General features: G+C 41.4%; 1 protein-coding gene across 2 annotated transcripts in view; it reads left to right on the top strand.

The window, feature by feature from the left end:
* LOC143935266 (rho GTPase-activating protein 39-like) overlaps nt 1-27,900 on the top strand; it is a 151,616-nt gene that overhangs the window by 93,594 nt on the left and 30,122 nt on the right. Inside the window, exons 4-5 of one of the 2 annotated variants that reach the window (XM_077458997.1) lie at nt 791-1,343; nt 12,166-12,258. In XM_077458997.1, coding sequence (XP_077315123.1) covers nt 791-1,343; nt 12,166-12,258 — 646 coding nt within the window. The remainder of the gene's footprint in view (nt 1-790; nt 1,344-12,165; nt 12,259-27,900) is intronic. The other variant, XM_077458998.1, reaches the window with a different exon arrangement.

The following is a 27,900-nucleotide window of genomic DNA, read 5'->3' as shown; positions in this document are numbered from 1 at the left end:
GAAAAAACAAATACATTTTTGTCTGGGGTTTATTTTAATGCCTGCCTTGTATTAAAGTTGATTTGAGACAATTTTTTGAAAATATTTTATGAGCACGAGAAATGGTTAGCACCTCTAACGATTATAGGACAACTTTTACTTAATGGGGGAAGGCCTGACCTCACTTCCTGTTGGGACTGTCTTATGAAGACCAAAACCATGAAAACCCTTTTCTTAAAAGAAAAGTGTGTTAACTACATTGATATTGCTGTATGTGTCTTCCTGCTTTGGTCACCCTTTATTTCTTGAATCAATATATCCAAGACAGGAAGTTGGTGGAAACATCCGCAACGTGAACACAGACCACATTAAAACATTTTATAGAAATTCTGCGGGATTTTATCAAAACTGGAGCAGGTAGAATTTGGAGCAGTTGCGTATGGCAACCAATCGGCTTCTATTTTCAACTTGTTCAGTTCCACTTTGAAAATAAAAGATAGAATATTATTGGTTTACTTGAACAGCTGCTCCAGTAAATACTGCTCTGTCTCTTCTCTACTCTATCCAAACCTAAAACATTTTTTGGCTGGTGTTGGGCTTTTTAGGATTAACTTCAGATTTGAGTCCAAGGGCCAGAAAACAAAATACACACTTTCCCTTTTTTTTTTTACATCCCTTTTCAAACTGGTTGATTTTTCCCAGCCAGAAAAGAAAAATAATCAACTTTGTAAATCTCAAGTACATATTGACGTGTCTATATGCTTCTCTTGTAAAGCTTTAAACAAATATGTCTTATGTTTTCTTAATGCAGAGTGGCACCCTAGAGACCAATCCAAGCTGTGAAAATCGCAGACAGGCAACATTTGGCCCCAATTATCAACTCCCTTACACCACTTTGAGAAAACCACTTTCTCAAACCAGCATGGTGGACTGGGCCTCGAAGAACCTGAATATGCACACGCAGGGCATCTTCCGGAGGAGAATCTCAATTTCCAACATGCTATCTTGGAATGGAGGCTCTATCAAGAAGCCCATGTTAATCACCAGCAATCGGGTTATCAAGAAAGAGGCTTGTGAGGTGTTTAAGCTGGTGCAGATATACATGGGAGACCGCCAGGCCCGGACAGACAGAAATGAGGTGGCTCTAGTATTGGTCACCAAGTGTTGGACCTTGCAGGGATTGCGGGATGAGCTGTACATGCAGCTGGTGAGACAAACCACCAACAACATGACATACAAGAGTTTGTCCCTGGGATGGGAGCTTATTGCCATCAGTCTGAGCTTCTTTTCTCCATCTCCGAAGTTCCAGTCCTACTTGGAAGGCTACATCTACCGTCACCTGGAGGAAGCAAGTGATCAGAACAGTAAGTGTTGACCTGTTTGAATTTTTCTTGTCAAAATGGGGGCTATGTAATAACCAGTTTCACAAAGCAACCATAATTTTCAAGTTGTAGGTAGCTTCTAAAAATGTTAATGAATCTCCATCTTTGTAACTAGTTTAATAACACGGACACCTGTATACCCTTTTTTCCAAGCTATTTCCAGATGTTATGAGCAGGTTTTAAGGTCCGTTTAATCTTTTGTGCTGTTCAAGTTGACCCATGGGTCTTTCAAGTGAAGTTCCTATGTGTTGATCAGGTGTGCTTTTAAAAAATCCACACATAATGCAAGAATTTCATAAGGCTCTGCAAGTGGGAATGGCCTCCATTCCCAAACATGGATGGGTCTGCTGGGTCACCAGTTTTATTTTGCACTCTTTAAAGATCTTGCTGGGGGAGTAAAGCTCCTGTTTGAAAAGGATAAGTGACACCTCTGTTGCATAGAGCCAACTGTCAAACTCCAATGATGTGATATAGGAAACTTGATAATTCAGTGCATCGGTGTCCACCATTAGATTAAATATCAGTGGACTGGCACTTTAAAGAAATTTAGTGACTGTTGAGTTTTGTCTTTTGTGATTGACTGGTGTATATGCTTTGTACTGTGTTGTACTTACAACTGGGTCCTATTATATACAGTCTAGACTTGTTCTGGGTAAGTGTGTTTTCATATAATTGCCCTGACACATGGTATACAGCCTAACAGTTTAACTTCCCTTTTTATGTTCATAGGATTCCTATATATGTCATCTTTATGGTGTCATTTTTTTTTTTCTCAATATCATCGAGAGTTCGTATTTATTTTTAACCAGAATTTTTGTTATTTCGACCAATTGGGTAATTGTCATGTCCCTAAACTTCCCATAAGGCCTCCTGCCCCAGGGTGCTCCACCTAACAATCTGTCAGCGGTAGTGGATTTTCCTGGGAAATGTTTTATTTTTCATTCCTGAGAGCTAGCTCCTGCAGGGCTTCCCACTTCCCTTCCCATAGACAAACCTACAAGCGTATCTGCATAATTCCATGCTTGTAGGAAGACTTGGTAGCTAGATCCTATAAACTCAGTTCACTTTTATTAGGTTCAACTTGCTGGTACCAGGTGCCTTAATTCTTAGTGGCATAGATTTAACAAGGTGTTGGAAACATTCCTCAGAGGTTTTGGTCCATAGTGACATGATGACATCACGCAGTTGGTCCATATTTGTTGGCTGCAAATCCATGTGACTCCCGTTCCACATCCCAATGGTGCTCTATTGGATGAGATCTGGTGACTGTGGAGGCCATTGGAGTACAGTGGCCTCATTGTCATGTTCAAGAAACCAGTGGTGAGATGATTGGAGCTTTGTGACATGGTGCACAGCCAATAGGCATGCGATATTGACTTAGACGAGTGAGATTTTGAAGAAGTTATTACCGTTTGCAAGCAAAGGAACCTTTACAGAAGGCTGACATCACATAAAATTTTGTTATGTTGAGCTGCAATTGCTTGATTCTCTTCTTTTTTTATTTTATTTTTTTCAAACTTGCATTTCTTTCACATGTCTATTTTTCCCTGGTAAGATAAGTAAATCATTAGCAGTAAAAGTAATGCAGATTTATTGTATCATTGTACCATTTTTTTTTTTCCTGGGTTATAAAAAAATCAGAATAACTTTTTGTCTTATTTAAATTTTTATTGCGTTTTACAACAAAATGGTAAATGAGAATTATTTGTACTATATGAAAGTGTATTTGTACTGTCTACCCTCAAGTTGTAAAGCGCTACATAAACTGTTAGCGCTATATAAATTCTGTATAATAAAATAACAATAAAAATTGGAGAATGCTACGCATGCCATTATATCATGCAACAGTCGGCATGTACTAGGACCCCGGGCTCCAAGCACAGTGCTGAGAGAGGAAGTCAGCCAAGTACAAGGAAGAGAGAATTCTGGGAAAGCCTGACCAAATACAGAAGTCTGTGGCCATGGGGCTAGAGCATAGAAACTGTTACTTTTTTTTTGGGGGGGGGGGGTTAGATGTTGATTGAAAGGCAAAGGTGGGGTGTTTTTTTTTTTTTTTGTTTTAGTTTTTTTTCTCTGTCCCTTTTTTTATTTTTTATTTTTTTTTGCTTTTTTTTTTTTTTTTTTTATATTTATTTTAAGCATCACCCATTAGCCAAGCCTCATAAAGGTAAAGGCTAGTCTTGCTATTTATTTATTTTTTTATTATAATCCCTTTAGAATATAAATAGGCTAATCAATGAGTGTTAGATCTCATTCATACCTGGGTGATTTATGTGCATTTCAACACTTGACATTAAAAAGTGGAAGTTCCGCTTAGGACCAGTTCTCACCACATGCAGCCAGTGCGTTTTTTTTCTGCATCAAAAACGCATGGAAAGTAGGTTATATGATTTACAATGGCATAGTTCACACCAGTGCAGTCAGTAGATAAAAGTACAACATGCTGAATTTTTCTTGGACTGTACTGGAACATGGTAAAACACATCACGAATGCATCAAAAATGCACTGGACTCAGTTCAGTGGGAAAAAAAGCATATAAAATGCACTGGAGATGCATCAAAAAGCGTTAAAATGTGCATGCAAAAAACTCTTCTGGAACAGATCTGGACTGCGCTTTTGTGGCGTGAACCAGCCCTAAGGCTTCATTCACACCTATGCATGTTGCTTTTGAGCATTTCTGCAATGCTTTTTGCTGTGCTTTCTGCATTTTCGGATACGCATTTTTTTTTTTTTTTTTGATGCGTTTTGCATTTCTTTTAATGCTTTTTTTCTTATTTGGCCAATTTGTTAAAGATTAAATGATGCAAAAACGCGCTAAAAACCCACTACATGCTTTTCTGTAGTGTCCTTCTTGAAGTCCAATGAACCAAAAAAAGCAGCTTTTTGTGTTTAATAAAAGTCCCTGACCCTTTCCAAAAACACAGAGGCACAAAAATGCATTAATGTGAATGTGTTCCATAGGAACCCATGTTAGAAAAAACATGTCCCGTGTTTCTGCAAAAAAGCATGACAAAAAAAAGGGCATTCACATTAACGCATTTTTGTGCTTCTGCGTTTTTGGAAAGGGTTAAGCCTCCTCCCCTGCTCCCGTTTGTGAAATGGCGCTTTTTGGGGGGAGGTGGGGAGCAGGTATCCATTTTTGACAGGTACCCGCCGTCCTTTTTGCTCTGACTGCCTAGGCAATCGGAAGCGGATATTATCCACCCCTCTCAAACTCTTCTGGGACACATGACAGGTTCCAGAAGACTGCGGGACCATTCACAGTGGGCAAGAGCCACTCGCGCATGTGCAGTGGGCACCTGCCAGTGAATCTGCAAGCTGTCACCCATAGTAAGGATGCCGGCAAGAGAGGCCACAGTGAGAAATCGGCTGTGGTGAGCACACCGCTGGATCGTGGGACAGGTGACTGGCTGTTTATTAAAAGTCAGAAGCTACAGCTTCTGACTTTTAATTTTTCACTCGAGAGACTGGAGCTCCTCTTTAATTTTCCCCTTTATATCCAATGTTGTCTGTTCACACTAGAGCACCATGTCGATCGAAGCTTCTCACTCAAAAAAACGACATGTGCTGCTTTTGGGCAGAATTGTTTCAATTTTGCCCCCTATATCCTTCAAAGCGATGTAGGGGATTTTTTTTTTTCAGAATTCTACTTTCCTAGGTGGATGCAGCATCCGTCCCTCGCCAGCCCTAATATTGAGAATCTGAGCAATCAAACACCGTCAATCGATCGCTTCTCAGTGCTCTGTGAGCTGAGTTGGTGACTGTCACCGGCTCTCTGCTCTGTGCTCCCTCCGCTCACTGGGGTGGAGGGAGCGACCGGCTCAGGCTCTCAGTGGCTCACTAAGAGACTGAGGCGGGTGCCAGTCCAGGCGTGTGGACGGATTCCGACTCCATTGTCTCGGTCTTGCTGGACCTGGACCAGCTCTGTGACGTCAGCTGACTCCAGCCCGCTGTCTGCTGAAACCAAGTCACAGGAGTGTAGCATGAACTGTCACCCATAGGAGGCGTATAGCCAAACGAGCTTTGGCTGTACTTCTCCTTTAAGAGGGAGCGCCTGAAAAATGTCTGAAAATGCGCATACTGTGCATATTTTGCAGAACTTCTTGCTCTCTTCCTCCTAGTAACTAGCTTTCCTTTGGCTAAAATGCTCATGCCAGAAAAATACCTGCACAGTGTATGACAAACCAGCAAAAAAGCTCCACAATCACCTGAAAATGTTCACGCTTTATGTGTGAAATTGGGGCTTATTATTTTCAAAACCATATTTTTGGTTATAGTTAGCATATATGTCTACCAGAATTATTTATATACTGAAAATCTCTTCTAGATGACTTTAAACAATTTACTATTGAGTCTTACTACCGCCGGTAAACACCACTAGGTGCAATTAAACCCTGCCAGTGCCCTGTAAGTAGGCATCAGACTGTATAATTTGCTGGCACTCTGTAATCAGAGGGCAACACATCCTCCCTTTTACAAAGCGGGTGCTGTTCTCACTTCCAGATCAAAATAAACTAAAAAACAGTCTCTTGCTATTTACGTGCACTGTAATTATACAGCGGTGTGAATGTGGAGTAGCATACGGGAGGAGGAACATTTCTGGAGGTCCGAAAATTGTGCCTTGCCCATGGATGACTCAGTGTGTATTTTTACACCTCGTTCAGCTCTCCAGCTGAGGTTTTAAAGGTACGCGTTAGTCAAAATTTAAATTGAAATTCCAGGAAAATTTACTTTTTTACATTATTTTTATTTTTATTTTTTTATTAAAGACCGCAAGTGAAATAATTTAACTCTAGAGCCGGGGTCTCCAAATGTTTCAAATGAAGGGTCAGTTTACTGTCCTATAGACTTTAGACGGGCCAGGTTGTGGCCAGTGCGGGTAGAAAATGTCCCAGTGAGCATAGACGTGGCCTCCAAGGTTGGTTTCCAGTAGGAGGAGGAATGATATCCTATCTTTGGGGTCAATGGAAGTAATAGTGCCCCATCATTGGTGTCAGTGGCAGCAATTATGTAGCACTACTGATGTCAGGGAGGGGGATAGTGCCTCATATCATTGGGAAGAATAGTGACCCAAGGGCCAGATAAGAGCTAGCAAAGGGCTGCATCTGGCCCTCGAGCCGCAGTTTGGAGACCACTGCACAGTCCTGACCTCAACCTGGTAGAACACCTTTGGGATAAATTCGAGTGGAGACTGCGAGCCAAACTTTTCTCATCAAAAATCAGTGCCTGACCCCACTAATGCTCTTCTGGAAGAATGGTAAAACATTCCCATAGACACACTCCTAAACCTTGTGGACAGCCTTCCCAGAAGAGTTAAAGCTGTTCAATCTTTAAAAGGTGGGCCAACTCAATATGGAACCCTACGGACTAAGACTGGGATGCCGTTAATGTATAGGCAGGTGTCCCAATACTTTTGACAATATAGTGCATCATGAGTTGTAAATGTAGTCCTTTTTAGTAGGGGTTTCCTGAAACTGAAAACTTTTTTCAAGGGTTACTCTGTGTTGAGAGAGATGGATGTAGGACATTTAGCAAGCAAATTTGCACCACAATTAGGCACACATCAGGCTGTATCTTTTAGTGAAATCTATGCAACAGTTTTTGTGCAACTGTGAACCCCCCAGATTTGTAATTGGTCAGCAACAGTTTTAGCATTCTGATGGTTTCGATTTTTATTCCAAACAAACACAATGAAGTAGTGGTCATAGTCAGATTTTATTATGTCACAGTGCTACTTCAGAGCAGCAGAGGGAAGAATAATTAGATCAATCCGAACTCTTAATATTTATATGATTATTTTATTTTTTTTCTTTATTAATCTGTCTCAATGCTTTTAACATTGACTTGTGTGGCGGATTTGATGCCTATCCCAAATTTAGTTTTTGTCCTTTTTTCTTCTGAGCTATTGTTTTTACTGCCTTTTTTGCCTTTTTTATGCCTTGATTTCATGGGATCATGGTAATGAATCTGACATGATGTAACTAAACTATGTTTCAAGGGTATCGGTAAAAAAAACATAGTAGTTGTCATTACTGACCCGTTTTTGGAGGAACAAGCTCCAGGGCCATCACCCCTCACTCTCCTAGGAGTCAATGACCTGGATATTTAAAAGGAACACATTGCATGGAATGATTGGAGGCTTCAGTACGTTCTGAAATACTGACCGAGGACGCGTGCAGAGCAGGAGTTCTTGGATCACACTTTTTTTTCTTTCTTTTTTATTTATTTATTTTTTATCTGCATGCTTGCAAAAAGGCCAGAGACTCTAAAAGTATTGAAGTCAGAGATAGCCAGGTGACTAGCATTTTCAGGAGAGGGGACCACAATGCAGCCCTATTTTTGTTCTTTCTTCTTTTTTCCTAGGTTTTACTTTTAAATTATTCATAGCCATGAGTCTATATCGGTGATGGCGAACCCCAAAGTTTATTTATCAAAGGCTTCCCATCTTAAGCTATTAGAGGATCCATGTGTGTCAAAGACCCTTCGCTTCCCTTTAAAAGGGGATTTTACCCTCCAAAACATTAAAAAAGCAGACCTGTATGTTGAACAATACATGCCTTATACTTGTATGTAAAAATATATTTTTTTCAGCGTCTTCCTTTTTCTGAGGCACTGGTGACGTAGCCAATGTCTACCAAGGCTATGTCAGTAGTACCTTTATGGGAGTATTCGTAGGTAAACTGTGAGATCTTACGTGTGACCATGAGATGGTGTACATGTTTGCTAAGTAACTTTTCTGTGTGCTGGTGGGTAATTATCAGGCTGGGGGGTGGAAGGTCTTCTTTAAACTGTTTTCTCTGACATCCGAGGCACAACCTCAAATGCTTTGGAAGAAAACCATTTTTTTGGCCTTGTCCATTCAAATATAAGGATACTCTGAGTACCATTGTAGTACTCTGGACAGATCTAGTTCAAGTCAATGTAGACCGCACTTAGATAGGATATTGATCTTGCCTACGTGTTTGGGCAAAAGAGCCCTTTTGTGCATTGCTATAAAAAAAAAAAATAATCCGGAGTAAAAAATTGTCTTTATGAACTGAAGAACCTCTTCAGACTATTGGTACATCATGTAATACCCTTGAGCATGACTTGTGTGAAGTGAACTTAACATTTTGGTGTAATTGGATTATTTGTGTCTTAACCTGCTTGTGCATGTACTAGACACTGGAGTATTTACTTGCGGGAAGATCTGCATTTGTGTGATCTAACGTTGTGTGCTGTCAGTGGGGATGACTCAAAGCATATGTCTGTCATGTCCCAGTGCATGGTGTTTAGCTCTGACCTATAATCCATTTCAGTCTGCAGTTGGAAGAGTGGCGCCGAGCTCTACCGGACAGGTAAGAATGGCAAAACTTTGTTACAGAGTTGGAGAAAAATGACCCACTTGGGGCCCTGTTTTCCATCCAAAATGCCCCACTTGACGCCATTGGAATTTCATTTAACCACTTGACCTCCGGAAGATTTACCTTCCTTCCTGACTAGGCCTTTTTTTTTTTTTTTTTTTTTTTTTTGCTATATGCCGCTGCATTACTTTTAACTGACAATTGCGTGGTCATGTGATGCTGTAGCCAAATAAAATTGTTCTTTTTTTTCCCCCAATAATAGAGCTTTCTTTTGGGGGTATTTGATCATCTCTGCGGATTTTATTTTTTCTGCTACAAACAAAAAAAGACAGAGTTGAAAAAAAAAAAAAAAATATTTTTTTTTACTTTCTGCTATAAAACATCCAATGGAAAAAGGCCAATATGTACTCTGCTACATATTTTTGGTTAAAAAAAAAAAATCTCTAAGCATATATTGATTGGTTTGTGCAAAACTTATAGCATCTAGAAACTATCGGATTTTTTTTTATTGGTAATGGCGGTCATCAGCGACTTATAGTGGGACTGCGATATTGCGTTGGACATTAACTGACATTTTTGACACTTTTTGGGGACTGGTGACGCTAATAGTGACCAGTGCTAAAAATATTCACTATACTAATGACACTGGCTAGGAAGGGGTTAACAGGGCGATCAAAGGGTTAACTGTGCCTAGACAGTAGGTTTTTCTTTTTCTTTATAGTGTGGGAGGTGGGTCACTGAGAATATTTTGTCCAAAAAAATCAAAAATCAGCAGGACAAACTTGGCACAAATCCTGTAGCAGCAGCCTTGACTGGAGGTGATAGAGAATGGCCAGTTACCCTAGGTCTCTACGAGCAGACCTAGACCATACAGCAACCCATGGCACTCACTTTCCTCTATCAGCTGGTAGAGAGTCTGAAAACCAGGTCTCACACTCAGTTTCCTAGGAGCTATCTGCCACCCAGCTTCCCATGTCTGAGAGGGACAAAGATCTCTTCAGACGAGACTCCAAGATGATGCCCTCAAGCAAAAACCTCTTTTAGATAATCTTCTCCAGGCCATCAGCCCGGCATCTGCTGAAGCCTAAACAGAAATGCCAGTACACATGCTGCATCCTAGGGGCAGCAGCCCCAGGACAAAAACACTGAGCAGGCCCCCAAACATTAATCGCCTCCTACAGCCACCTTCTGAGCACCGCCCTCCCTGGGATTGGCTGAGATCTGATAAATATTCATAACCCAGTGTTTGATCTTCCTACACTTTATTCTGGAAGTTTCTTACAGAAGCAGGTAGGAATAATCAACCACCTCCCTTGGGGAAACCTGACCAGACCAAAAAAGGATCACTACTCCGAGTACAGTGGAGCAAAGAAAAAAAAAAATTACCCTAACCTTTGGCACGGCACATTAAACTTCTGCTCATTTGTCTCCTCTCCCCCTCCAGTGCCACAATTGGCACCTTTCGAGAGGGGGGGTGGATAGGTTACCTGTCTTTGACAGGCATCCTGTTCCCACTTCCGGGAGTCCGCGCCGCGGCCCATGATGTCAACATGGGGCTCTCTCCTCCTCCCCCTGTCGCCGGACCAGTAGGAGAGAGGAGCGGGGCCTCGGGCATGCACAGTAGGGTTCCCGGCGTGAAGCTGTAAGGCTACACTGCCGGGTTCCTTTACTGCAATGGCAGCTGCAACACCCGACAACTGATGGAAACCTCAGCTGCTGTGCTGACATCGCTGGACTCCAGGACAGGTAAGTGTCCTAATATTAAAAGCTAGCAGCTGTGTAGCAGCTGTTATTTTATTTTTATTTTTTTGGTGGACCTCCACTTTAATAAAACAATGCAGCAAAGGAACATGGAAGAGTATATGCATTAAAGCGGTAGTAAACCCGCAATTAATTTTTTTATTTTTTTAAACCTGCAAAGCAAAAGGCATAATGAGTTAGTATGCACCGCATACTAGCTCATTATGAAATACTTACCTTAGAACGAGGCCCCGACATCTCGCCCGATCCACGCCGAGGGAGCCGACATGCTCCCTCGGCGTCTCTTCCGGGTATCGCGGCTCCGGCGCTGTGAGTGGCCGGAGCCGCGATATCGTCACTCCCGCACATGCGCGCGGGAGATTTCAATCCGGCCGGGCGAGCGCTGCCGGATTTTCACGGAGAGAACCCCCTTGTGCGCATGCGCCGCTGCAGTCAGCGGCGCATACCGAGGGGAATATCTCCTAAACCGTACAGGTTTAGGAGATATTTTTTTTACCTACAGGTAAGCCTTATTATAGGCTTTCCTGTAGGTAAAAGTTAAAAAAATGGGTATACAACCACTTTAAGTTTCCTGTAAACAAGCGTTCAATCTGTGACCAATAGCCTCCAAGGTTATGGTCTATTTAAAGCCTACTCAGGAAACAATGCCAACGTTATTAATGATGTGTTAAGTGCCATAATTTATAGTAGCATCAGATTCAGAGATGGTTTCTGATTGGCTGCTTTGTTTCTTCTCTTTGCTAATTTAGTATTTCTGCCCCTTACTCTAAGTCTGTATATATACAAACAAGTGCAATTCTGCTGAGCAGTCTTGTCTTAATGCTTGTCTACAAGCCTAACGCGTTTCTCCTTATACAGCAACAGTGAACCTCCATTTTTTTATTTATTTTTTAGAAAATGCTAACTTGATTCTGTATTGTAGATCCTGTCCTGTAGACACTACATTCTTCAGAGTGAAATAAGAGGGGTAGGTTCTATATAATCAGTGTCCATGCTGACATAAAAAGAAATCGCAAGCCAATAACATAGGCAGAAAGGAGGAAACTGACCATGTTCTGTAAATAAAAGGTGTACAGTTAATTATACCCCCCCCCCATTTTTTTATGGTTACCAGGAGGCATTTCTGGCAGCTTTAAAGGCCTAGGATTGAAGAGCTTGAAATGAAAATATACTTTTGACTTCCTTACAAACTAGATTGTGTAACCAATAAATCCCTTTTTATATAGAGAGTTGTATAGATGATAGAAAACCATACTTTCTAGAACAGCCTTTTTCAGCTTTTTTTTTCTACCCCAGAGAAACTCAAATTTTCAGGTGTCATGGAACCCCTGATAAAATGACTTCATTTGGGGGTCAATGTGAAAATTGCCTCTTCCACTGGTGGCCACTTGTAAGTATGTCACCCTTACAGAATACAGACCACTAAAAAGATGATTGGTGTCATGCTTCTGACTCTGTGAAGTGGCATTGATTGGACCCCAAACTATCCAGGTCCACCAGATGAGAGGTCAATCAGCCACAGCTTAAGGAACCTCTCGAGGAACCCTGGGATTCCACGCAACCCTGGTGGAAAATGGCTGTTCTAGAAGTTCCCTTTTTACTTTTATACAATCCAGTTGTTAGGTAAGGATTGTTGTATCGAAGTTTCTCCTTCTCATGGTCGTGGTTCTGGCGCTAAGCTGCTGACTTCTTCTTGCAGTTCACCAGCGGATTCAGGAAGCCGAGGAGCTGAAGTCTAAGAAGAATTCGAAATCCCGAAAAAAGAGGAAGCAGAATGTGGAAGAAGAGGAAGGTAAATATAGCTGCGGTCTTCTGAGACTGGCGTAAGAGTTGTGCCTGATTTTCTGAGAGATCTTATTGCCGTGTTTGTGTCCACTTTGGTTCCTGTTATCTGTCAGTCTTGAAAGCTGTTGTGTTCCCTGGTTTCTTGATCATGTGCACTAACCTGCAACTGCATGCTCGACAAACGTGGTTACCGCATGATCCACACATTGAAGATGGGTCTGTTCAATGCTAGGGGTCGGTTTATTATATTGGTTGTTCCTTGGTGTATATATATTGCAGTTTACCCAGTCCTTAAATGTGGTCGCCGCATACTTTTTCTTTTACAGGCTTTTTTTTCTTTTCACCCGATGATCCTGCCAGTAACACGCTTCCTGTCCATGAGTGACCACTCATTTACTCACGGTTTTGTATCTATGGGAAAGAAGTGTTGTCACCCTAGGTTATTCCTTTTGATTTGGATGGAGTACAGAACACCTCGGGCCTGCCTCACCTCCTTAACATGTAGTTAACTGGACAGGGCTGATTACACTGCTTGGGATTTAAACACTGTAAAATAAGCGCTATATATATATATATATATATATATATATATATATATATATATATATATATATATATATATATATATGTGTGTGTGTGTGTGTGTGTGTGTGTGTGTGTGTGTGTATATATATATATATATATATATATATATATATATATATATATATATATTTTATCTGCACGATTAATCGTTAAAAAAAACGCGTTCTCGATTCACCCCTTCTGACGATGAGAGTAAGCGATTCTTTCATAAAAACAAGTGGAGAGATTATCTGCTCCCTCAACTGTCAACAGAAAGCATCATGGGCAATCTGCCAAGTGTAGAACTTGAAACATTGTAACTAACCCTTACTACTTAGATCAAAGGGAAAGAACTTCTTGTGTAAACAAAAAATCTGGGCAGTCTGCCAAGCTTTCAACCACTGTAAATGCAGGAAGTTTAACCACTTAAAGTCTAAATCTTTTTCTGGCACTTCTTTCTTAAAGGGGTTGTTAAAGGTAAATGTTTTTTTTCACCTTAATGTATTCTATGCATTAAGGTATAAAAACATCTGACAGTGCCTGCGCCCCCAACCCTTCCCCCCCCCCCGTTTTTACTTACCTCACCCCTCGAAAATCCCTCGCTTGCCCCCGCCATCCACTCCACCGTTCAGCCTGGCCGCTGATTGGCTGGAGTGGATGGATGGAAAGCATCGCAGCCATTGGCTCGCACTGCTGTTAATCACATCCACTGACGCGGAGCGCCTGGGGGCGGGGCCGTGTGATGCAGCGAGCGGCTATAGCCGCCGGCTGTATCACGGGGGCGCAACCGCAGGTGCTTCTCACCATGCGAGGGAGCTCGCATGAATGTGAGAAGCACCTGCGGGAGGAAGCTGAGACAGCTGCCGAGGGACCCCAGAAGAGCAGGTTCGGGGCCACTCTGTGCAAAATGAGCTGCACAGTGGAGGTAAGTATAACATGTTTGTTGTTTAAAAAAAATAATAATAATTCACTTTACAATCCCTTTAAGTTAAAATCAATATTTTTTGCTATAATATTACTCGGAACCCCCAAACATTTTTTATATATATAATCAGAGACCCTAGGGAATAAAATGGCAATTGCTGCAATATTTTATGTCGCATTGTATTTGCCCAGCAGTCTTTCAAATGCTATTTTTTGGGAAAAAAATACACTTCAATAAATAAAAAATAAAAAAAACAGTAAAATTAGCACAATTTTTTTTTTTTTCTTTTAATGTGAAAGATGATACGCCGTGAGAATTGTGAGAGAATCGTGATCTCCTAAGCAAAAAAATTGTGATTCTCATTTTAGCCAGAATCGTGTATGTGTGTATATGTATATATCTATATATCTATCTATATATCTATATATCTATATATCTATATATATATATCTATCTCTATATATATATATATATATCTATCTCTATATATATATATATATATATATATATATATCTCTATATATCTATATCTATATCTATATCTATATCTATATATATTAATTTTTTTTTTTTTTTTTGCAAATATAGAGCCAATAAAACAATATGCTTTCAATAGTATATTTAACAGACCAAAAGGGAGTAGATAGTACGGGTTTATTGCTGGGCTTTATGTACACTTTAAAGAGGAAGTAAACCCTGATGGGTTTACTTCCTCTTTTTTTCCCTGCAAAGGTAAAGCATAATGGACTACTATGCATCGCATAGTAGCTCATTATGTGTCACTTACCTGACACAGGAGCCAGCGAAGTCGCCGCTGTCACCTGTAGTCCGCCGCATCCATCTTGGTTGTGGCGTCTCTCGCAGCTCCGACGAATGACAGCGGAGAAGCCGCGATGACGTCACTCCCGCGCATGCGCACGGGAGTCGCGTCTCGGAGCTCCGACGCTGCCATTCGGCGGAGCCGCGATGACGTCACTCCCGCGCATGCGCACGGGAGTCGACAAATTAGGCAAATCCATTCTTGGACTTGCCGCATTTAGTGCGCCTGCGCGCCGCTGTCTACGGCGCATGCGCCGTAGACAGCGGTGCCCGTTTTCGGGCAAATATCTCCTAAACCATATAGGTTTAGGAGATATTACTTGGACCTACAGGTAAGCCTTAATCTAGGCTTACCTGTAGGTCAAAGTTGTTTGGAAGGGTTTACTTCCATTTTAAGCTTGGCCTTGCTCCATCCTACCTCTCAAGCCAACCATCACATTAGAGGTAGAGAATTTCAGGACGTGGGAGGGAACTAGGCTAAGTTCGTCTTTTTCAGGACAGTCATGTGTTCTTGATTTGGTGAGTTCAGGTTATACTCAGACAAATGTAGAAACAAATGGCCACTGCCCGCCACTATAACTGGCCTTCGCAGCAAGGAGCACATGGAAGGGTGACGCATGTCAAATAAAACTCAAAGAAAATTCCCAGCTCCACTTGCCAGCCTGCCTGCTACCAACCAAATTATCCTAACAGTTAGTATTCTGACTTCAATTGTTGTGAAGTGATTTATCCCTCGTGAGACCTCTATGCCTGGCCTATATAAGATATAATCACTGAAGGCAATCCTCATCAGATAGTTTGAACTCGCCAAATACCGATTCCATCCACAAAGGTGCTTTTATTCTGAACAGCAGGTTATAGCAGATGACCGGATACAAACAGATGAATAGGTTGTAGTGTTTATGCGGTCAAAATGATATTGTCTGTAGCTTACAATGCAGAATACATGTGCCCTGCTACATGTGGCTTGTAGCTGCATCCATGACAAGGGAAGTACAAATGACAGGAAGAAAGGTGAAAGCATTACATACAAAGGAAGTAACATAACATCAGAGAAAAGGAACATATGAAAACAAGTGAATTACCACAAAAGGTCACTAGATGGCAGCATAAGAACTAAATATAAATGTCCATGGAAAATGGTTAGGAAAACAATCTATATAAATTCTATGCCCAGCAGCACAGTTGGCTTTAAGAACAGGAGTTTAGTTTGCACACATTTGCATATACATGCCTAAGCTGCAGAGCCACTTCACAGCACCCCAGTCTTATCTGCAGTCCTAACTCTCATTTTTGAGAGACTCCATAGTAGAAGCACATGCATTATAGCAGATAGATGGAGGGCAGGTGATCCTGGAGGAAGCCCAACCCTCCTTAAAGGACACCCAGCATATAGCACAATGGCAGCCAAGGTCGGTTATAGGTGGGGGCAGTGGCCATTTGTTTGTACTGTTGGAATAATGGGGGGGGGGGGGGGGGGGGCACACTGGACACCTTTGCTGCCATTGTGCTATATGCTGGGTGTCCAGTACCCCCAGTTCAAAAAGCCTTTAAAGTGGTTGTAAAATCTGCAGGTTTTTCACCTTAATGCCTTATATGCACTAAGGTGAAAAACCACTTGTGCTGCAGCTGCCCCCAGAGCCCCCCCCCCCCTTTTCTTACCTGAACCCGATTGTTCCAGCAATAGGCACAAGCCAAGTGGCTCCAGCCGCTGTCTCTGTCCTCATTGGATAGATTGATAGCAGTGGGAGCCATTGGCTCCCACTGCTGTTAATCAAATCCAGTGACAGCAGTGGGATACCTGTCTACGTACCTTTTGCACGGCGAAAGTGACGTCAAAACTTCACTTTCGCCCATAGCTCTTAGAGACATTTTTTATTTTTAAAATTACATTTTAATTATTATTTTTTTGTTTTTTATTGCATTTTATTGTAAATATGAGATCTGAGGTCTTTTTGGCCTCAATTCTTATATTTAAGAGGACCTGTCATGCTTTTTTTCTATTATAAGGGATGTTTACATTCCTTGTAATAGGAATAAAAGTGACACAATTATTACTTATTTTTTTTTTTTTAACGAGCCGAGTAAAAATAAAAGGTAAAATGAGAAAAAAATTATTTAAGCGCACCCCGTCCCGCTGAGCTCACGTGCAGAAGCGACCGCATACGTGAGCAGAGCCTGCATGTGAAAACGGTGTTCAAACCACACATCTGAGGTATTGCTGTGATTGGTAGAGCGAGAGCAATAATTGTAGCCTTAGACCGCCACTGTAACTCAAAACAAGCAACCTGTAGAATTTTTTTAAACGTTGCCTATGGAGATTTTTAAGGGTAAAAGTTTGTCGCCATTCCGCGAGCGCAATTGTGAAGCGTGATATGTCGGGTTTCAATTTACTCTGCGTAACATTATCTTTCACAATATAAAAAAAATAAAATTGGGCTAACTTTAGAGTTGTCTTATTTTTTTAATTAAAAAAAAGTGTATTTTTTCCAAAATGCAAATATGGTGTGACAAAGTATTGCAACGACCGCCATTTTATTCTCTAGGGTGTTTGAAAAAAAAAATGATATATATATATATATATATATATATATATATATATATTTATATATTTATTATATATATTTATATATATTTATTATATATATTTATATATATTTATTATATATATTTATATATATATATATTTATTATAATTTACACCACTTGTACCTACAGGTAAGCCTATAATGAGGCTTACCTGTAGGTACTGTAAATATCTCCTAAACCTGCACGGTTTAGGAGATATTTACCATATACTGTAGGTTTGCGCCAACATCATCAGTGCATACACACTAAAGAAACGGCTCGCTCGTGCCATTTCTTCAGCAGCCATGCCTTGACCGGCGGCTCCTGTGCGCATGGGCGGGAGTGACGTTATCGCGTTTTTGGCCACAGCGCCGTAGCCCACGAACCCTGCAATAACTCCGGGGTGGAGGGGGGGGGGGGGAGACCTGTCGCCCTTCACAGCGGTGTGCGGGGCTGCTACAATAGCTTCGAAGGTAAGTATTTCGATGCATACTAGCTCATTATGCCTTTGTCTTACAGGGTTTCTTTTTAAATTTTATTTTATTTTTTTTATTTTTTTCGGGTTTACAACCACTTTAATGTATAGAATAAGGTCTGAATGTATATAGTCTCTAAGCCTGCAGTATGGAGTATTGTTCCTCGTATATCTTGATTAACATAAGAGGTCTCTTGGGTCATGCCAGTTCTTAATTTTCCTTCTTTATGTTCAGAGAGTCTTTAGCTCTCAGTGGGGAATTTTGGCCTGTGATTTACTGTTCTGTAGTCTGTCACAATAAGCGTCCCCCTGGGAAACCACTATTGTCCTCTATTCCATAAAACCTTCCTTGTGTATTGATGAGAGTCTATCTGCTCTTTGTGGTCTGGCTGAAATTTAGTGATACAGTAAAACCTTGGATTGCGAGCATAATTCTTTCTGGAAACTTGCTTGTAATCCAAAGCACTTGTATATCAATGCGAATTTCTCCATAAAAAATAATGGAAACTCAAATGATTCGTTCCACAACCATTTATTCATAGGTCCTTCAGTTTATAGTCCATATAAAAAGATTATAGCAATGTGATAGGTTGTGTAACCATAAAATGTCTGCCCACAAATGGAAGCCTCCACAAGGGGAATAGAAAAAAAAATCCAGCAGGAGCTCCAGAGTATAAAAGAGAAGAGTCGCCTCTGATGCCCCATACACACGATCGGACATTCCGACTGCAAAATCCATCTGATTTTTTTTTTTTTTTTTCTGATGGATTTTGGCCGAAACTAGCCTTGCATACACACGGTCACACAAAATTGTCGGAAAATCTGATTGTTCGGAATCAACGTAACGTACGACGGGGACTACATAGAGGCCAGTAGCCGATAGCTTTCGTCTACAATTTTTTTCTGTGCATGCGTGGCACTTTGTACGTCGGAATTCTCTACACACGAACGGAAAAAGTCCGATCGGATTTTGTTGTCGGAAAATGTTAAATCCAGCGCTCATACTTTTTCCCTCGGAAATTCCGACAGAAAAAGTCAGAGCCCACACACGATCAGATTTTCCAACAACATAATCCGATTGGACTTTTTCCGTCGGAGTTTCCGACCGTGTGTATGGGGCATAAGTGTAGCAATATGTTGCTAAATGTTGTACCTTCATTAAATGTAACTATATTTCTACACTTAGAGGAGCCTCTCTTCTCTTTTATACTCACTAGTTGTGACATGACGCTACTTGTATATCAAGACATTGCTTGTATATCAAGTCAAATTTTATTAAAAAATGTTGCTCGTCTTGCAAAACGCTCTCAAACCAAGGTTTTACTGTATTATGTAATGCATGTGACAGGCCAACTCCTTTCCCTCCTAAAAATGCGATTGCCTACATTGGAGGAGGGCAGTGCTTTTTGGGATCCATTGTTAATGGTGGTTATTTAAAATTTCTATAACATTAAAGTGCAGAGGAGGCGTTCATCCATGTGAGTTTTTCACATTTGTAACAATATAAATTGGATAACAATATAAATTCTATTATTCCAAAGCTAAAATACTCAGAAACTTTAATCCGGATTAAGCCCTAGTCCACACCACTGCTATTTGTCATTTGAAAATCAAATGAGAAGTCACACCCCATTTCCGGAAGTGGATTCCGTTGTTTCGAAAAAAGTTCCTACACTACTTTTTGGTGATTTCATTGAGACTTGCATTGATTTCTGTTAAATGAAGACGCAAGCCACAATAAAATGGCACATCAAAATTGCACTGACCGGGCAGCTTTGAAATCACGCTACTTCTTAAAGCGGTGATCCAGCCCCCACCCCCAGCAAAAAATATGGTATTCAAAAAGTCAGCAGCTACAAATACGGTCAAAACCAGATACACCAAGCCCCCCTCACACCACCAACACACCAACACACCAACACACCAACACACCAACACACCAACACACCAACACACCAACACACCAACACACCAACACACCAACACACCAACCCACACACCAACCCACACACCAACCCACACACCAACCCACACACCAACCCACACACCAACCCACACACCAACCCACACACCAACCCACACACCAACCCACACTGCCAAATATGACAGACAAGTGGAGTTTCCCCTTTTGGGTGGAGCTCTGCTTTAAGTCGCACTGTTTTGAACCAGGGCTAAAGGTCCCTGCAATAGAATATCTTTTATGCAGTGGAACCTTGGTTAACAAGTAACGCGGTTAACAAGCGTTTTTGAAAGACTAGCAACTTTTTTTATTTTAATCCTGGTTTGCCAGAGTTGAATGAGCAGAATTCAAGCTAATGTGGTGTGCAGTACTGCATTTGGCCAGAGGTGTGGGAGGTCGCTAGTGACACATGAAATGGTTCAGAGCCACTCGGAATAGCTTGCAAATACTCCGTTCCTAAGTGTTTCTGAGCCTTTCCGAGGGTTTCCGAGTTCAGCCGAGCTGTCCCAGAGTATTTTCGAGGCTCTCCGCCCCCCCCCCCCCCCCCACCTCTGGCCACAAGCGGTATTGCATGCAATAGGAGCCATTGACTTCTATGGGAAAACTCGCTTTGATATGCGAGAGTTTTGGATTACAAGCATTCTCTTGGAACGGGTTATGCTCGTAATCCAAGGTTCCACTGTACTTGCCTCTCCAGTGGCCCATATCCCCTACCTTCCCTTTTTCAGTGCTGCAGTCTCTCCATTTATTGTATGCATTGCAAGTTTTTATATAGTGTCAAGTGTTTACGTAGTGTTTTATATGCTATGCACTCACATCAGTCCCTACTCTCAAAGAGCTTACAATCTAAGGTCCTTATCACGCATGCATATATGCATAGAATTACAAGAGCCAGTGTAGACAGGAGCCAATTAACTCACCAGAATGTCTTTGGCATGTAGGAGGAAACTCCCTGGGCACAGGGAGAAAATCCAAACTCCAAGCAGATGCCCTGAACAGCATTTGAATCAGGGACCCCCAGTCCTGCAAGGCAATACGCCATTGTGCTGCCCTTCCATGAATGTTGGATGCTTGTCTCCCCCCCCCATGCACTGTGGTCCTATCTTCCAACCTCTAAGTTACTACAGGAACTACAGGACATAGCCTAGGCGTAGGGATTAGAGGATGGACCCACATCACGTAGCGGGGTACACAGTCATTCAATAGCCTTGAAAGTGTTGAATGCTATATAGCAGTGATGGGGAACTTTGGCACCCCAGATGTTTTGGAACTACATTTCCCATGATGCTCATGCACTCTGCAGTGTAGTGGAGCACCATGGGAAATGTAGTTCCAAAACATCTGGGGTGCCAAGGTTCGCCATCACTGGTATAGGGTCACACAGGCCGCCAGAGAGGGTAAAATAACATGGGATTTTTATTGAGATACAAAATAACCAATTGGATGCTTATTGCAATATCAAGAAGGAAGATCCGTAAGCTGCACATCAGATAGCAGACCCATATGGAAAGGTGAAGTGCGTCTCAGCCTGGGCTCCAACCAGGCCACACCCACCAACATGTTTCACTCCTCCCCTCTGAGCTTAATCGACTCTGAGGGGCAGAGCAAAACTCTTTAGGGTGTGGCCTGCTCGGAGCCCAAGCTGAAGCTGCCATTCACCTTTCCGTATGGGTCTGCTTAAGGATCTTCCTTCCTATTGATGCAGTTTAGCACCTGGACGAGCTCCCTTCCAGCCATTGCTCACTGCGGTTTAGCTTGGACTTTACCTCTTACCTGAGCTGCACCCGAATGTTGCAATTTGGTCATGGATGCACGTATAGTGCATTCATGGTTTTCAAGACGTATAGTAACAAGCTCCTTTATTTTTTTTTTTATTTTTTTTTGCTCCCGACCTCATTCATATCTTTCACATGATCGATGTGAGATGTTTTTGCCTTTTAGGTAAAATAGATTCCCGAAACTTTGCCCACATAAGTATTTTTTTTCTTTTGTGTTGATAACTGCACTTTAAAGAAAGGGTTCTCTGATCCTAAAGGAATATTTTCAATGTTTTTTGATGTATCAGAGATCAGCTTGATGTAGATAATCTTACCGATGTTATAAACCTGGTTTCTTTGTATCATTTGTATTCAAGCCATCTGCGGGGGCAGCCATGTTTTCCTGCATTTTTTTTTTTTTTTTTTTTTTTTTTAACATATACGTTTTTTCAAAGGCATCAAAGTTCACAGGTACATGTCCAGGTTCAGGGCCTACAGATGATTTGGATTAAGGGGTTATGAACATGTAACGTGTGGTGCTGCACAAGAAAAGATATGACATTTTTAAGTAATAATAAAATGTAAATGTAACAGCTTCAGCTCCAGAATATTTAACCACCTTCCTGACCAGGCCATTTTTTGAGATACAGCATGGCGTTACTTTGACAAGTGCGCGGTCATGTGATTCTGTACCTAAAAAAAAAATTTGGCATTTTTTCCCACAAATAGAGCTTTCTTTTGGTGGTATTTGATCACCTCTGCATGCATTTTTTTTTTTTTATTATTTTTTTGCGCTATAAACAAAAAAAACGACCGAAAATTTTGAAAATAAAACCATATTTTTTTACTTTTTGTTAAAAAACAATCCCATAAAAAAATCGAATTTATCAATCTAGGGCATTCTGCTACATATTTTTGTAAAAAAAATAAAAAAAAAATAAAAAAATCACAATTGGCATATACTGGTTTACACAAAAGTTAGTGTCTACAAACTATGGGATAGATTTATGGATTTTTTTTTTTTTTTTTTTTTTTTTTTTAGGAATGACAGCGATCAGCGACTTGATTTATAGCAGGACTGTGATATTGCAGCTGACACTAACGCATTTTGGGGACCAGTGACGCCAACACAGTGATCAGTGCTAAATATATGCACTGTCACTGTACTAATGACCCTGGCAGGGAAGGAGTTAACACCTAGGGTACAGGTGTTGCGGAACTACAAGTCTCATGATGCATTGCAAGGCTGACAGTTACAAGCATGACTCCCACATGCTTTACTGTAGTGTGAGAGGTGCTTTTACTAGGGGAAGGCATGAATCTATGTCCCTGCAGAAACAAAGGATCCATACCTTCCTTACTGACAGAATGGCGATCTGCCTATGTAAACAAGGCCTGCCTGTGTATCGAATGATAAGTGGGTGCCGCAGGTAGAATCAAAGCATGATCGACCTGCCAGCGGTGCGCACTTGCACCTGATACCCGGAAGTGAATGTGTGTGTGTGTGTGTATATGTGTGTATATATATATATGTATATATATGTATGTGTGTATATATATATGTAGGTGTGTGTGTATATGTATATGTATATGTATATATATATATATATATATATATATATATATATATATATATATATATATATATATATATATATATATATATATATATATATATATATATATATATATATATATATATATATATATATATAATTTTTTTTTTTTTTTTTTTTAGATAGCGAGACAGTGATATAGACAGTCTAATAGCAGGTTGACTAATAGGACTCTACGTCAATAGATGCTGTATTTTTTAATTATTTGCAGAGTTATTTATCTTCTAGAACTGCATATACATTTGTTCAGTGCAAATAGGGCAAAATTGAGCGGTGTTTGGTTATTTTCTCTCCAGGTTGAATGTTCTTCATAGAACTAATCGGGAAACTACTGCCTCATGCCACTAGATGGCGTGGACAATTATGGACCATTCATATTCATTATAATTGGCTCCATTTAGTTGCCATAATGCCATAATTTTCCAGATGTACTCTATTCTGTATGAATGAAGATCCTTCGACCTGGATGGAAAAATTCCTACTAACATTCAGTTTTCACCTATTTGTACAGAATGAATGTATATGCAGTTTCATATTATAATTATTTTTTTTGTATATATAAACCCTAGGTGTTGAGTTTTGATGCTGTATGAAGCAGATTCCTACCAAGAAATGTTTGGATGTGCCCCGCACTTGAGAAAATGTGAGCGGCCCTCCATTTAATCCACATAACTGTGGTTGTCATGGCCGTCTTAGAAGCAGCACTTATGGTTACCACAAACATTGGAAGATAAAAGCAAATATTTCTTGAGTTTTGTGTCTGAGTGAGAAGAGTAGAGTGAGAAGGTTGCTTGCTGCTCCTGTCCTCCTCCTCTCAGGATTACAATGCGGCTGCTGAGCTCATCGCTTTGGAATGCAGCAATCTTCTCTGTTCATTCTCTGTGCTCATCTCCCATTCATTATTGAAGTATCCCTTTCAGTAGCTGACGCACCTACATTAAGCAGGGAATAATGAAGCGCTGAGCCCCAGGCTCCGGCCTTCTATCATTTCCCTTGTCATGTATTGCCAATCACATTTATATCCGTCTCCTTTTAGAGGAGTCACATAATACATCTCATTCTTTAAAGTGCATTAAAGGGAATGTATATCCTTTTTTTTGGTATGGCTAATAAAATACACCTGTGTGACAATACTCTCATCAGTATGTATTCATGTTTTAAAACCCTTATTCTTTGTAATAATCATTGCATGTAAACAAAGGGGCTGACTTATTTGCTCTTTACATACTCGGGCTCGGGCTTTTGCTTCATAGTGATGTGCTTTAGAGCAGTGGGACTGGACATTGGTGTCAGCGGGAGGAATAGTGCCTAATCCTTGGTGGTGGGAGGAATAGTACCTCGTCATTGGTGGCAGTGGGTGCAATGGTAACCCATCATTGGTGGTAAACCATAGTTGGTGTCAGTGTCAGGAATAGTGCCTAATTGTTGGTAACGGTGGGAGGAATAGTGCCTAATCCTTGGTGGTGGGAGGAATAGTGCTACATCATTGGTGTCAGTGGCAGTAATAATGCCCCATTCTTGTCAGTGGGAGGAATAGTGCCCCATCATTGGTAGTGGGAGCAATGGTGCCCCATCATTGGAAGTGGGAGCAATGGTGCCCCATCATTGGTAGTGGGAGCAATGGTGCCCCATCATTGGTAGTGGGAGCAATGGTGCCCCATCATTGGTAGTGGGAGCAATGGTGCCCCATCATTGGTAGTGGGAGCAATGGTGCCCCATCATTGGTAGTGGGAGCAATGGTGCCCCATCATTGGTAGTGGGAGCAATGGTGCCCCATCATTGGTAGTGGGAGCAATGGTGCCCCATCATTGGTAGTGGGAGCAATGGTGCCCCATCATTGGTAGTGGGAGCAATGGTGCCCCATCATTGGTAGTGGGAGGAATGGTGCCCCTTCATTGGTAGTGGGAGGAATGGTGCCCCATCATTGGTAGTGGGAGGAATGGTGCCCCATCATTGGTAGTGGGAGGAATGGTGCCCCTTCATTGGTAGTGGGAGGAATGGTGCCCCCATCATTGGTAGTGGGAGGAATATTATCCCATAATTCCCATGGTGTCAGTGGAAGGAGTCGTGTCTTGTATCAGTGAGAGGAACAGTGCTCCAAGGGCCGGATAAAAGCAAGCAAAGGGCTGCAGTTTGGAGACCATTGCTTTAGACTTGTGTCACGGTTGTGATTCGTAGGAAAATGGATAAAAAGGCGCTGGAAACCTTTGGGGGGGTTTATTTATGTTCAATTTATAGTGTTTATATCCAATAGTATAGCAATAGTGAATATAGAGAGTCTAACTACTGAGCTGACAATTTCTGCACACCTAAGGGCTTCCAAGGTCACCTTACATTGTGGTAGACATAAGTGCATGTAGGATTGAAGCACCACACCGTGATTTATTTATTACATGTATTTATTAATTGCACGCAGTATGGCTTTGACGTGATTGTTAAACGATAAAATGGTGCAAATTGCATCGCGTGAAGCTTGCAGCCCTAAAGAAGCTCCTGCTCCTTGAATGAATGACACTAAAACACGCGTGATGCGTTTCAACGCTATTGCAATGCAGTTTGGGTACATGGGCAGAGATCCCAAAAATGCCAGATGTGAACGGGGCTTAAAAAGTGAATGTTTTTTGGGGGCTGTAACTCCACTCTTTCATCGGGGCTTTAAAGAATGTAGCAAAGTACACTCTCATCCCGTCCTCGCCTCCAGGACTTTTTCCAAGCCTCTTCTATTCTATGGCACTCCCTACCACAATCTCTCCAACTATCTCCTACTCTGTCTGCTTTAAAGCGGGAGTCCGCCGGGACTCCGCGTTTTTTTTTTTTTTTTTTTTTTTTAAGTCAGCAGCTACAAATACTGCAGCTGCTGACTTTTAAAATAGTGACACTTACCTGTCCAGCGCGCCCGCGATGTCGGCACCCGAAGCCGATCTCTAGATCGACACTCGAGTGCTGCCGCCGCCATCTTGGGTATGGGAATCAGGAAATGGAGCCTTTCGGCTTCATTTCCCGGTTCCCTACTGCGCATGCGCGAGCCGCGCTGCGCAATGAGGACGGTCCCCGCTGCCTCTGGGATCTGTGTGTTTCCCAGCAGGCAGCGGGGCACTTGCGGAAGGGGGCGGGCACTTGCGGAAAGGGGCGTAATGTACGCCCCTTTCCGCAGAGAGCTAGCCCGGAAGTGGGCGCAGTTACCTGGATTATCCAGGTAACTGCACCCCCCTCCCCCCTGAAAGGTGCCAATTGTGGCGCCGGAGGGGGGGGGGAATCCGATGAGCGGAAGGTCCATTTTAGGGTGGACCTCTGCTTTAAGACTATCCCTGAAAACCTTTCTCTTCAGGGAAGCCTATTCTGCCCCCAGACCTTTTGGTCCCCTTTATGCCTCCCGCTGCCCTCCGGTGCTTTTCCAAGCTTGCCTGTGCAATCGGAGAGCCGGAGAAGGAATCTGTCTGCGCCAAAAGGAAGCCATAGAGAAAACCGAGGTATAGATGGTCCCTGCAATCTCTGACTCTAGGAGGCCCGGGTACGATGGTATGATGTCACGTCCGGGCCGGTGGAAGCAAGTAAAGAAAGGGACACGGCAGGAAAGCCTCTTTTTTTTTTTTTTTTTTTTGGGGGGGGGGGGGGGTGGATCTCAGTCTCTACAGGCTGGAGGAGAGATGTGGGGTCTACCCTACATCTCGCCATAAAGAGGACCTGTCGCACACCATTCCTATTATAAGGGTAGTTTACATTCCTTGTAATAAAAATAAAAGTGATCCTAATATTTTTATTTATTTTTTTAAAGGGAAAGTATAAAAAAAAAAGTAGGCCCCCTCGCAAGCTTGCACGCAGAAGCGCCCGCATATGTAAACAATGTTCAAACCACACATGAGGTATCGCCGCAAATGTTACAGCAAGAGCAATAATTCTAGCCAAAGAACGCCTCTGTAACCTGTAAAAAAAATTTAAAGCGTCGCAAATGGCGATTTTTAAGTACCGGAGTTTGGCGCCATACCACAAGTGCGCACGTTTTTAAAGCGTGACATGTGAGTTATCTGTTTACTTGGTGTAAAATCTTTCACATTATACAAAAAAAACTGGGCTTAACTTTACTGTCTTTGTTTTTATTTTTATTTTTTTTATATATTTTATTAATGAAAGAGTTTTTTTTTCATTGCATTTAAAAAATTACTGCGCAAATACTGTGTGACAAAGTTGCAATGACCAGCATTTTATTCCCTAGCGTGTCTGCTAAAAAAAATAAATAAATATATATATATATATATATACACACATGTATTATATTAAATAATATAAATGTTTGGGGGTTCTGAGTAATTTTCTAGCAAAAAAATGATTTTTACATGTAGGAGGAGTGCTGGAATTTGCGTGTTATGGCAGTGCTTAAGAGGGAATTATTTGCACCCTCTGGTGGTGATCTGCATTAACAAGTTTGCAAAAATGTGAAAGTCGCTTCAAAAATTGATTCCTGTAAAGTAATGACTCAAAATAAGTGCTTTCTAAAAGAAAAAGAAAAAAAAACCTACACTACAAAAAAATGGAAGAAATGGCAAGTAGATAGCTACTGACCGACCTACCTTTTTACTACAATATTTTCGCTGTAATGCATTATGAAAGACTAGTTGGCCCTAATGTACGGCTTTCTGTTATAAACCTTTTAGGGCTAATGGGACACTAGAGAATCGCATCAATTTACTTCAAATAGTTCAACTTACTGTGTTTGCTTTTAGTTATTTGTCTTTTTTTTTTTTTTTTTTATTCAAGAAACCCTTAGCTCATCTGAACTAATTTTGTAATCCTTATTCTTTATGAATATAAAGCCGATGCAAAAAAAAAAAAAAAAAAAAATTCCCGGCTAAGGGGAGGCTGTACATAGTAACCAATCAGCTTCTAGGTTTTGTCGTCAAAGCTTAATTGAACAAGATGAAGTTAGAAGCTGATTGGTTACTATGCACGGCTGCAGATTCTGTGTGC

This window comes from Lithobates pipiens, unplaced genomic scaffold (genome assembly GCF_037356315.1).
Source record: "Lithobates pipiens isolate NorthernLeopardFrog02 unplaced genomic scaffold, aLitPip1_a1.2 Scaffold_28, whole genome shotgun sequence".
Classification (NCBI taxonomy): Eukaryota; Metazoa; Chordata; class Amphibia; order Anura; family Ranidae; genus Lithobates; species Lithobates pipiens.
The sequence above is the reverse complement of the archived record's forward strand: the minus strand, read 5'-3'. Positions and strand labels throughout refer to the sequence as shown.